The 12,597-nt window shown below is 44.5% G+C and overlaps 1 protein-coding gene across 1 annotated transcript; it reads left to right on the top strand.

Annotated features, from left to right (window-relative positions):
- The first annotated feature begins 2,858 nt into the window (after positions 1 to 2,858).
- On the top strand, positions 2,859 to 11,882 carry LOC119340740. The gene is made up of 6 exons (XM_037612662.1): positions 2,859 to 2,975; positions 3,050 to 3,154; positions 4,342 to 4,587; positions 9,165 to 9,518; positions 9,646 to 10,867; positions 11,048 to 11,882. Exons 3-6 carry the CDS (start codon positions 4,376 to 4,378, stop codon positions 11,651 to 11,653), a joined length of 2,394 nt encoding a protein of 797 aa, XP_037468559.1. The 5' UTR covers positions 2,859 to 2,975; positions 3,050 to 3,154; positions 4,342 to 4,375; the 3' UTR covers positions 11,654 to 11,882.
- The last annotated feature ends 715 nt before the right edge of the window (positions 11,883 to 12,597 follow it).

The raw sequence follows: 12,597 nt of genomic DNA, 5'->3' as shown, positions 1-12,597 counted from the left end.
GTGAAATGCGTGATTGGCATACTCATATGCAACTCCAAAATAACTTGGTTGAGAACATGTGGAATCACATTGGAAACCAATAGATGTACCGGTTCATTTTTATTTTCATGTATTCGTGACAATTTAAATTTGGTTGTAAACTTTGTGTTCTTTATTCGGTTGTACAACTATTTATTATTATGGAATTATGTGATATATTTGGTAGTAAACTTATATGAAATGTTTCATATTTGTAAAATTTGGCCGCCGGCCGGCTGGGGACGGACCAAATGCGTCGGCTGTGTTGAATACACTAGGCAACGCGTCCGCAAAAAAAATACCGGACAACACCTCTTTGCCCGATCCAAACGGACAAAATCTGGATAAAACGGACATCGCCTGATGGAGTTGGCCTAACTCAGCCAAATTAAAGGCGCACGTGTCCATTTCAAACTTGTCTATACTACATGTTTCCTTCATTTTTATATACAAGGTCACAAACTCATATTACAGGTACCAAGGTAAAATTGAATGTCTTGCCTTGTAAACATGCTTTTCTTTTCCTTTAGTGGGACCATTAATTAATACACCACATGCATGCAAGGAAGAGATAGGAAGTTGATTGGAGTGTCATTATGATTGCATGCATGCAAGTATTAAATAGGTTGCTAGTTCGAGGAAATATCATTAAGTTTTGTCTCGATTACTGTTGGTGGCCTTATATAGATGCAAAGTGTATTTTTTATAGTGGCCTTGTATAAGTAAATGGAGGGAGTACCATGTTTAGCTGAGTGATCGAAACCGTAATCCTCTATCACAACCAGGAACCCAGTTTTGTAAACTCTGAATTAAGTTGTTTTGAATAGAGCTGCATGCTACAGCCGCACTTTGGTTGGTAATAGTGACACTGAGCACTTTTGTTGGTAGGACATCTTTAAGGCGGCCTAAACCTCCCACAAACGTGGTCCGGACCTCGCTGTCCGGACCGCGGAAGCCATCCAACGCGGTCCTCTATTGATCCACGGGACAATCCGGACACAATTATTTTCATAAACCGAAGACAAACATGGGGAGGTTTACGGGAGTCTGGATCAATCCCACACCCGTTTTTGACTGTTTTGGCCCATCAAAACCCCACCTTCCTTGCCCCCGCGCACGTTCCCGTCCGGCTCCAGCTGCCTGCATTCATACCGCTGAAGAGCGCGCCGCTCAACATTGAAGACAGCTGAAGGTGGGCGCGACCTCTCACTCCCTCAGCCACTGAAGTGGCGTGCCGGCCGATGGTGCTGCCCGCGACACATCTCCGGTGTCTGTGCTTGTTCAATGCCGGATACGATGGGACAGACATCTACAACGCTCGTTCAATGTCGCTGTCCGTCCGTATGCCGCCATTAAGAAGGCTCGCCGACCGAGAAACCCACTCCGGCACTGTGCATTGACGCACCCGGATGCCTCGCCTCACCGGAATCCGCTATATAAAGACGGCCACACCCGGCTAACTCCACACCACAACACAAGCCCCTCCACATCCTCCTCCCTTGCATTGCATCCGCCATGACCGCCAACGGAAAAGCACTATGGGACAGTCTGTCATCGGAGATGAAGCACGTGGTGGACGCCCTTGCCGCTGCCTAGCATAGCCGCCGTGCCAGGCAGATCGAGGCCGGCTTGCCCGCAAGCTCATCCGAGGTCTTCGACGATGAGGACGACACCATGATGGAGACGGGCTCCGACGACTCCACCCCGGCTCCCGCGCCTCCTGTGCACGTCAGCTTCATCATGGAGCAGGCGCAGGCGCACTTCAACGCCGCCATGGCGGAGGTGCAGCCCATGTCGGCGTTCCAGCAGGCACAGGAGGAACAATGGTACAACCTGTTCCTCCTGGAGCAGCACCGGCTGGCGGAGGGCCAGATCTACGGCGACCACGCGAGCGAGGAGGCCGTGGCAGCCATGGCCATGACGAACCCAAATTTCGTCGCGAAGCAGCGTGCCATCTATGATGTCGTCCGCACTGAAGCCACCGCTCTCCTGGAAGTGGCAGTCGCAAAGGCGCAGCTGCAGGCGATCACGGAGGTGAACAACGCCAGCTGCGCCTCCGACGAACCATCAGCAGGCCCGGCGGGACAACGACAGTGTCGGCGCCACCATTTCCCTCGTGGACCTCACGTCCACCGGCGATGGACAAGGCGCGGACTCCTCCGAGGATGAGTAGGCCATGGGAGGTCCCATGTGGGCCGGTCCGTTTCCCGTGTTCTACTCTTCCTCGCCGGAGACCGCACCTTGACTTCATCGGTCTTATCGCCCGATGCTCATGGACACGGCGGAAGGAGGACGTCACGGACTTGGACGCCGGGTGCTGCTGCAGTAGGATAGGTTTAGGGGTGAGTCTTTTTTTTCTAAATGTTCGAAATGTAATTAATTCCCCCGTGTTTATATGAAAATCCGCCATGTTTGTATGAATCCGGCTGTGTTTGCATTAATTTCATCCGGTTTGCTGAAAAAGAGTTTGAAATGTATGCAGCTAGCGTTGGATGGCGTCCTTCTGCATCCGTGTCCGCGGGCTCGTCCTTCACTGTCCGCGGACGGATGCGGGTAGATTTTTGCGGCCCTAACATTAAGAACCAGGCCTTGCCTCTGCCTAACTTGTGGGCCAGTGATCACTGTCCTTTCGACACGCTCAAGCTCAGTTTAAACGCAAGAATTCAGGCTGGTAATAGACATGATGGGACGGTGACCTAAGTTTTGCTTGAGCGCATCGAGGAAGGACAACGCGAGTTAAGGACCGTACTGGCGTGGGCCAATGCTCCTAGCCCTTGGTGTCCTTTGACAGATATTTGACACAGGCCAGAGTACATCTCTACTTAACTCTACCTGACCTGCGCACATACCAGCTCAGTTGGATCTCATCTTCTCTCCACTCGACTCCACTCCTCTTCACTGCATTTCGTTTCACTCCACTCAAAGCTTGAAGACGTACGGCCGCCATGCATGCCAAGGTTTGGAGCCTTCCTCCTCGTTTCTCCTTTAACTTCCCGAGAAATGGCATTCATTCTTCTCCGCCTTGCTGCAGCCATCTCCCGACGCTTGATCCGTGGTGACTCCAGCTGGAGCAAGCCATCATCTTCCTGGTCAACGCCTGACCTTTGTGGTCAACCTAGCTTCGTCCAGGATTAAGGTGAGCCCATGGCCGTCCCTTGCATGAATCAGATTGGATCAGAGCATGTGATTTCTCTTCCCTTCTGTCATTTCCCCCCTTTTCTTTTCTTTCTGCTATTAATTATACCTTGCCGTCTCTTACCGAAAAGCACAAGGTAAACATGATCATGAGCATCATTAAGTCGTACTTCACGCTAATTTATCCTCACAAAGGAGATCATTAGTTTGGTGTGTGCAATATGAAACACCACAAGATCTTAATTTTTCGATTCATGCTTCGTGTTGCTCCGAATAGACCCCTTGCGGCCACGAAAGGAAGCAATGGTTTAGAGGAACGCAAGTAGATACTTTGTCGTTGCTAGCAAGGTGCCCATGCTACGTCACGGAATCACAAGAAACAACGCCAAATTTGGTTTACTCAAAAGCCTTGTATGCTACTCTGGGAAGTGTCAAAAACGTTGTTATATTATGGGATAGAGGGAGTAGCTTAGATAAGTTTCGGCAGTTGGCACTAATGGGATTACTGGTGGCAAACGTCAGGAGGTTATTGGGTGACGCAAGATGACACAACAAAGAGGGATTCGCGGAGGCTTTTTGCTAATGTATTTGTAGGTTCGGATTGTCCCCCCTATCAAAACTTTGAAGAGCAAGAATGGGAGATGAGTGAACGGACGAACACTAACTCCGGTCTTTATAAATAATAATAAAAAATACGAAAGATAGTTTTCTGGGTAATTGGAAATTCCATTTTGGAACCAACCACACGCCACATCGAAGACCCAATTCGCCCTCTGTACAAGACCATGACTAGGCGAACCTCAAACGGGACATGATTGATTGAGCGTCCCTCCACACGATGTGCTTAGCCACTTACACATTATGTGAATCCGCAAAGGTGGTGAGGAGGTGAGCTTGTCACCAAACGCGTCCTTGGCCGGAACCTTCGTCCTCCTCATGAAGTTGACTGTCGAAGGCAAGGCGAGCAATTAATGGTTGGGAAACATGAAATGAATAGCTTAATTGCTGTGGGATCTCTTTTTTTTTTGCCTAGTTCCTGCCTTGCATGCTGCAACAGCGTTAGCCCCTTGTTTGGTACAACAGTGCACACTCATAAGACCTAGCTTTGCTTACTACGTACAGTACTGAACTGAGCAGGCTGCATGCATGTTCTAATTAATTATCCCCGTGACTTGGATTGATGTGCAGTTCCTGTCAAGATCAGTTATCGTTTTCAGCTCGGATGGCTCAGAAAGTAGCTGACCTCCGCTGGAACGAAGTACGGTATATCAACTGCTATGCGCTGTTCATGGGGTACCTGCTGATGGCTGTTAGGGGGCTGGGCTTCCTCGTCATTACCTGGTCCACTGTCGTTCTCCTAGGCGGCTTCGTCTCCAATCTGGAGAAGAAGGACTTTTGGTCTCTCACAATCATTACCCTCGTCCTAACACCTCGGTAAGTCTCAATACTGTTCAATTTGCTCCCATCAGCCAGCTTTTTACAAGACATAAAAATATGGGAGGTATGTGTGAGGAAGTACCCTCTCAATGCTGTGAAGCCTACAATGCAATGTCTCCATTAATAGTTGCATAAATAATTACATTTACAAGGCATATAACCAACAAAGTTCTTACTTGATCAGGCAATTTCAATAGTTACTTCGAAGAGGCCTAGATGAGCATCTCCCACTTTAATATCGAAAAGATACAAGTATTGATGCAGGTTGCCGTTACACAAGAATGCTACATATGGAGAAAAAAAGTTGCAAGAGCATTTCGGTGCACATCTATGTGTGCCCGCCCATGATCGTCAGGAGATAGGATAGGGGACGATGAGAATTAGCAAAACGGGTTTACATGCAAAAATAGCTAAGCAGTATTGGAATATTTTTAAAGGTGCACAAACATGTGATGGGTGAAATATTTTTGAAGGTGAACATCTTGATTGGTTTTGTGTTAAATTTGATCGTAATGTGATAGTTAAATAGCGAGGCAGCCCTCGCAAATGTGAGGGCATCATGTTAGCAATCGCTACATGTCAGAAGGTGTAACATTGACCTTTATTTTGTATGTTAACATATGATTATGGTGCTAATACAAACCATAAAATAATTGTGAAATGATAATTTACAATAAAACTACTGTTATTATTTCTTCTAATAATATGTTTATACAGTTACGAGTGTTGGTTTACAAGTACACCAAGCAAACTACCCACAACTCTCATGCGCAATAGATTGATTGTCGCATGTTCTCGCATGGCTACAAAGAGTCATACAATTGAATCTATCTTTTAAAGAAAATTTTAATAAATAAATGGCCATCACACCCTTAAGCCTTCAATTCTAGTGAATTATGATTATTCAGGTAATTCTTTGTGGATGCTTATGTTGGTGCCTAATCATTAATCCATCATTTTTTATGATCATACCAAACTTTTCTTTGTACATTGTCGATAATATCAATTCTCTATGGATTATAGGATGATAAGAATGATATTTTAATTGACTATAACTTTTCTATACGGTTCCAATCATGTATCTATATGTAGCATCAGACTAGTATTGGTCTAGGAGGTAGCAACAAACATGTTTAAATCAAACATAACATGTAATTTTTTAGAGTAACATAACATGTACTGTCGTTTATTGTTAAACTATTAATTAACATGTGTAGCTATTTTTGTGTGCGATATATGTCTAACTATCACTATGCTTATATATTAGTTGTGTTTTTTAGATATGAAGATTTACCAGTTATATTTTGTAACATGATAAGAAAATTATTTTAGTTGACTATAACCTTTCTATATCTACTTGTCTACTTATCTAACCATTAGATTAGCATTGGTTTATGTGGTAAGAACTAACATGTTTAAACGAGAAGTAACATGTACTTGATATTTACCTTAAAAATACTTTATATGAGTACTAATAAGGGCTCAGTTGTTGTGCAATTGAGATGATCAATCAGTTTCGTTTCTAATATAAAGATATACTAGTTATAATTTGTTTATGTACATTTGTGAAGACTTGTCATATGCGATCTTTTCAAAATGGTTTAAGAATGCATATGTAGATCTAACTGTTATGCCATATTTAGGTAAAATGATGAAGATCCAATATATGTGGTCTGCTAGGTATAACTATTTAGACGCGATTAAATCTAGTTGATACGTTATATTTCGGTGCGGTTATGTGGATCTAACAGTGTGATCTGCTTAGTACATTCTAAAGATCAAATAGATGACATCCGCTTTTGTACAATTATGTAATTTAATGAGTATGGTATGTTTAGGTACGTTTATGTAACTTGATGGATGTTATCTATTAAATTACAAATCCAACGGCTGAAGTAATTTTGATGATGTGGATCAATGTGGCACCTTGAAAAAGTATTGTATTTTGCTTTTAGTGACGATAAGAAGAACATTTTAGTTGACTACAACTTCTCAGTAGTCGCTCATGTATCTATTATTGTATTATATTAGCATCTGTGTATACGGTCGGTATACTACTATGTTTAAATTAGTCGTAACATGTATTTATTAGTTATGGTTAAACTAATAGTAACATGTCTACTTTTTTTATGTGCGATTTCTATTGATGTGCAACCGTGACAATCCATCTGTTGTGATTTCTATATGAAGATTAATCACTTATAATTTGTATAGATATAGTTGTTAGAAAGATATAGCATATGCGATCATTTTAGAATTGTTATTTAAATATAACACTTATGATCTATTTAGATACACCGAAATAAAGTTCTAATGAAATGATTCATTTCGGTACGTCATGTGGATGTAACATACAATGTATGGTTAGACGTGCTTATATAGATCTAGTGGATAAATCTAATGATTATGATATGTTTAGCATAATGATGAAGATATAATGTATGCGATATTTAGGTATAACTATGCCTCGACTTCCTCCACCCCAATGTGTCCCCATGCAGCATGACTCTCCTCCAACTCATGCTCATTGGCTATTCCACCCTCTGCGGCACGCCCATCGACCTGGCATGCATCCTCCTCGTGCGACATCGCCTCGATTGGTAACCCCGCATCGCTAGTTAACCTTTCCACACGTCCTGGCCATGTGACACATCCCTACGTCAGCTCTCGCTATGTCGGGGTTGGGCTCGTCTGGCCATCTTCCACCTATGCCCATGCCGGACCATGCCGCTAGTGTATCACCAGTGGTACTTGCTGGGAACTGACCTCGCAAGCCCCCCTTCCAGTGCCCCTTGTCCCCTGAGCAGCGTGCTCCGTGTGCCCTATCCTTCTTCCGTGGCTAAGATCTCTTACCATTCACCCCTCCTTAGATTGAAACACACACCTAACGCGGATGTTCTTCCTTCTGCCACCTTCGGCTCCCCTGCAACAACTTTCCATGTTAGTGTTTTTCTTGCAAAAGCTCTACGACCGCGGCACCTATGGGTGTTGCTCACTTTTCTGAAGGCGTTGCATGGAATCCCTTCTACTGCTGCGCACTAGAGTGTTAACTACCTTCCGCTTTCTATCCTTCGTTTGACATGTTCCTCCAAAGCCGGGTTAGTGATGCATTGTTCCCCATTTTCTCGTGGCATTATTCCCTCCTTCTAGGCTTTCTCCCTCCAGAGGGCAAGAAGAGCACTTCTACACGTGTACCATGTGATTCTTCTCGATGGGCCTAATGCAGACAGACGGTGAAGCTTGGAGTGAAGGATGATGTGTTTGATGTGCGTTGGCAGAAGTGGTTCACTCGTTCTATGAAGCCATGCATGTGGTTTCTCTCGGTCCGTGACCATAGGTGTTGCTTCTATGTTGTATCTTTGTATAATGTGCTGCCTCGACAACATCCCTCTTTTACTGATGGTGCTTGTATGTGCTTGTACTTGGTGTCTTTTTTTGTGCATTCTTGCTTCAACAAGAAGTAGTACCACTGGGGATGTTAACGTTTTCTATCTGGTTTCCATATAAACTAGACCAATCTATTTTTGGAATGCGATTTTATTCGGGTGGGGATTTCTCCACCGCCACATGTGGCTATTTAAAAAAAAATAGCACATGAAAAAATAGCTAAGCAGGAAGGAACTATTTTTAAAGGCGTGCAAGTACATGATAGGTGGAATCATTTTAAACGTGAACACCTTGAGAGGTTCGTGTTAAATTTTATTATGCTATGTATTTTACTAGAATATAGGAATTGGAAATTACGAAGAGTTAGATATCGATGGCTTCCCATGCAATCATGAACTCTGAAATGCCTCGTCTATGAAGAATCCCAGTGCTGGGCCCTGCTGAATATTGTGAGCAACTAAGAATGTAACTTGTGTGTCAACGTTTGATTAGATGCGTTCATGGTGATCAATATATAGAATGAGCTTAAAAAGGTACGTGAGGTTAATGGTGGGATGCATTTCTTGTTTTGTAGGATTTTCTAGCAATCTTTTGTTTTCCTAAAATATGATCTATTATTTTTAATACTATTTATTAGATACACGTGGCTATGCGCTGCTACATATTAGACTACATGTGTTTTGTATCTGTATTTAAAAAGTTGTATTCACTCTGTGGATATAGCTAATATTTATGATTAATTTGTGCGGTTATAATATAGGCCATTGAAATGAACCATGGAGATAATCAAGCACTTATAGAAGCTAAATTTAACCCTTTCTAAATAATGACACACTCCCTCCATCCCATAATGCAAGACGTTTCTTGACATGAGATACTGGAAAGTGAACACGAGTTTAGGACATTATAGAACAATTTTTATATATTGCAGGAAAATTCACAAAAACACTTAGTGTGAAATAGGCTTTTGTCTAAACATTGTGTCAAGTTGTGAAAGTCAAGAAAATTATCGAAAAATCAATATAGGCTTTAGAAATATCCCAATAGGTTTAGAGAAGGTCAATATAATACTTAATCCGGTGCATGAATGATCATGTAAGTTAGTCATATTATTTGGCTTTGCGGAGTGCACCATTTTGTCATGTCACTTGACATCATCTACTGCTCTAACTAGAAATTATGTCCAGGGTCTCTGCTGATGTCGGTCTGAAGGGGAAGTTAAGATATATTGGTTATTCGATACTGGGCCTCACTCATGCTATAGTTGCCACGCTGAACCCAAACGGTACTAAAGACACCTGGCCACGCCGACTTCTAGCAGCTGTTGTGTTGCTGTGTCACCTGCTGGTGGGCCCTATAGTAGTGTGCCCACTAGCGGCTCTCTACATGTGTGGGCCGCTGTTCAGCGCCGGGATTTCAGCGTGGCGTCTCATAGAACATGATTACGTCGTCCCCAAGAAGGAAGAACATACACACCTGCAGCCAGCGCTGATTGTCTTGTACTCTTTGGCTATGTTGCAGGGTTTCCTCTTCTGTTACAGGTCTTGTCATATTTCTTCTTTTCGATAACGGGAATTTTATTGACTCGGCGCGATACAAACCGCACCGAGTAAACATCTGATCTTTTGTTCCTAATAAATCAAAAAAAAATGTGATATTCTGTTACAGGTTTTACTCCTCTTTTGCGCGAGAGGACCTAGTGAACGACGTGGCGGAAGAGTACAAGATGAACAACATCAAAGAGGCTGTGGAGGAATACCTGCGTGAGACGGTGAACAAGTGCGAGAAGGACCCAGCATTCTTCAAGGAAACAAACCTGGCGACATATGCTGTGGGAATGATCAAGTCTGAATCATCTGAAAGCTTCCTTTCCGGGGCAAAGATTCTTGACGCGCTGTTGGAGCACGCGCCCACAGTCACAGCAGAAGAGCCCACACTCACAGCAGAGGAGCGCACACTCACAGCAGAGCTCATCAGTTTGGTGGCGTCCTCTAGCCATGTACTCGAGAAGCTGCTGCAGGCGCTGGATTCCACAAGCCCATACGGCGAGACGATTAGGGTGGTTGCTGCCAACATAGTGACGCACCTTGCCAGCAGGATTCCTCTGATGCAATTCCCGCAAGGGATCCAGCGCATAGGCTCGCTCATCGACATCTCTCAGCAGCAATTCGAAGATGACTGGCGTAACGACTACAAGAAGCTCATGGAGAACGGCTTCGTTATCCTCCGCAAGCTCGCTGCCGACGAGGACAACTGCAGAACCATAAGCAACGCCCAGGGCCTGCTCTCCAAGGTCTTGGCGCCGGTAAGCTCCGACCTGCTCCACCTCATCGACCACGAGGCATGGTCGACCACCATCGCAGCCGCGTCGCTGCAAGTCATGTGCCGCCTCGTGGCTGCTCCGGGAGAGACTGGCGCTAGGCTGCGTAGACAAATCTCAAGCGACAAGGAAGCGATCCATGGCATGGAGAGGATCCTAAGGTGCTGTGGATGCAGTGAACATGTTCGCATATTAACCATTCAGATTCTCACGCACCTAGCCATGGGCATGGATGAGGAGTCTGTGCGTGTGAACAAGGAAAGCAGAGAAAATTTTATCAAGATGCTCCCTTCCATTTTCACCGATGAAGCCAAAGACTGCTCCATTAGGAAATTGGCAGGTGAAGCACTGTTGAAGCTAAGTCAAAGCGAAAACAATGCTGCCATCATCTTGAAGGCAAATGATCATGTTGTCCGCGATCTCAGTAAAATCCTCCTTTTAGGTGCTGCGCCCAAGAGCACAAATCGAATTATGGCAGCTAAAACACTCAAGCATCTCTACGTTCATTACAAAGAGAATGATGAGTATCTCAGGGCACTCAAGGAAACCATGGAGGACGTGATGCCAAAGGTACGTTATCAAATACTACCTCTGTATCATCATAATATGAGACATGTTTTGACACTAATGACAGTGTCAAAAAACAACTTTTATTAAGTTACAGAGGGAGTACTACATACATTTTTTTGTTTTATTTTGATTTCCCCCCAACAGACTATTAACTAAACATGCATACTCTTAAATTCGCAGATTCTCCGAGAAATATTACCCCCTGTTGTGCTGAATGGAAACGATACACTAGCAGAAAACAGAACATATGGACAAAGTTCTCCTTTGCAAAGCCCCACTGACATAGAAGCCCAAGTTCGTGCTCCACAAGATGACGGCCGTAGCAACAACAATTCAACTTGTCAGCAAAATGATGACAAGAAATTGCACGCAGCTCTATTATCTCTTGCTATGGCAATATTTGACAAATTGATCACCCAAGATCATAATTTGGCTCAACTGGTCGATAAAATTTCTCCTGGAGATTCTCCAACGAGCTTTGCCAATAAGCTCAACGAGATTGTGCGGACAAAGAGTCAGCCCATGGCAAGTTGCTTGAGCATGATGAGGAATGCCAGCAAGATGGTCATATCAATGATGAAACACAGTGACAGCTACCTCAAAGAACACTTCTTGATGATCTTCATCCAATCTTTGTCCGATGCTTGCAAGGCCATGTCATGTATCGAGAGCTCTATGATTTTATATAGTGCCAATCGTGGCCCAGTGAAGCCTCACAAGACTCTCACTTCTCTACTGAAAGAAGCACAGGAACTTGTAGGCTCAAAGGAGCCAAAAGAGCGGTGAACTACACGAGCCATGTCTGTCCATGGAGGCCAGCTGATTGGTTGGAATAATTCGACGGATCGGATGAAAAATGAAGTAGACAGAACCATCTGCAGTATGTTTGCAGAGACTGTATGACCTCTGGGTTGGAACTGCTATTGTTCTTTGTATGTGTGTCTGAACCCTGTTATCCTATGCTATCATTTCTGAACTGCGAAGTTAAACGACTACTAGTGCCAATATTTCAGCACCCCTGTGAAGCTAAGCAAAGGGGCATTATCTTCAATAGAACTGTTTACTCTTATTTGCGTCTTAGATAACAACTTTCCTTTTGGCGATTTGTACCATGACATTTTTATGCGCGCAATACAAAGTGTGTTATTTTTTTTAGAACGAAGGCTCAAGAAGAGCCCGGCTTTGAATTAACAAAGCCATCAACCGGCCAGGAATACAAGAAACAAGAACACCACACCACATCGGCCAAACGATACAAGGGGGCTGCAAGAACAGCTTACAACGCTACTCCAACAACCAGCAAACAGAAGAAAAACTATGAAGAACTGCTAGTTGAGGATAAGCCCCACTACAACAAGGCACCAATATGGCTACAAGTGCAGCCTCGAGGAGCACCGGCAAGGAATCGAACACAGGGAGGAAACCAGCAGATGAGATGATCCGAACACTTGCCCTCTCTAACATCGAAAGGGATCCCTTCCCCTCGCCTAGGCTCGAAGGCGCCGCACCGTCGAATGAAGAGACGCTCACCCGAGAGTTTGAGCAAAGGTTGGTCTCGAGACTGGGCCCGCCACGGAGCACGACCACAGGTCGGAGCACACACAACAGCAACACCGCAGACACCGAAGGCGGCCAATCGTAGAGGGTAAGCCGCCGGAAGAGTTGCCAGGGACTCGATGGACACCAGCCGCCCACCTACCAGCTGCTGCACGCAACCCCAAAGCGCCAAT

The sequence above is a fragment of the Triticum dicoccoides genome, chromosome 7B (genome assembly GCF_002162155.2).
Source record: "Triticum dicoccoides isolate Atlit2015 ecotype Zavitan chromosome 7B, WEW_v2.0, whole genome shotgun sequence".
Classification (NCBI taxonomy): domain Eukaryota; kingdom Viridiplantae; phylum Streptophyta; class Magnoliopsida; order Poales; family Poaceae; genus Triticum; species Triticum dicoccoides.
Note: the sequence above shows the minus strand (reverse complement) of the source record. Positions and strands in the feature narration are given on the sequence as shown.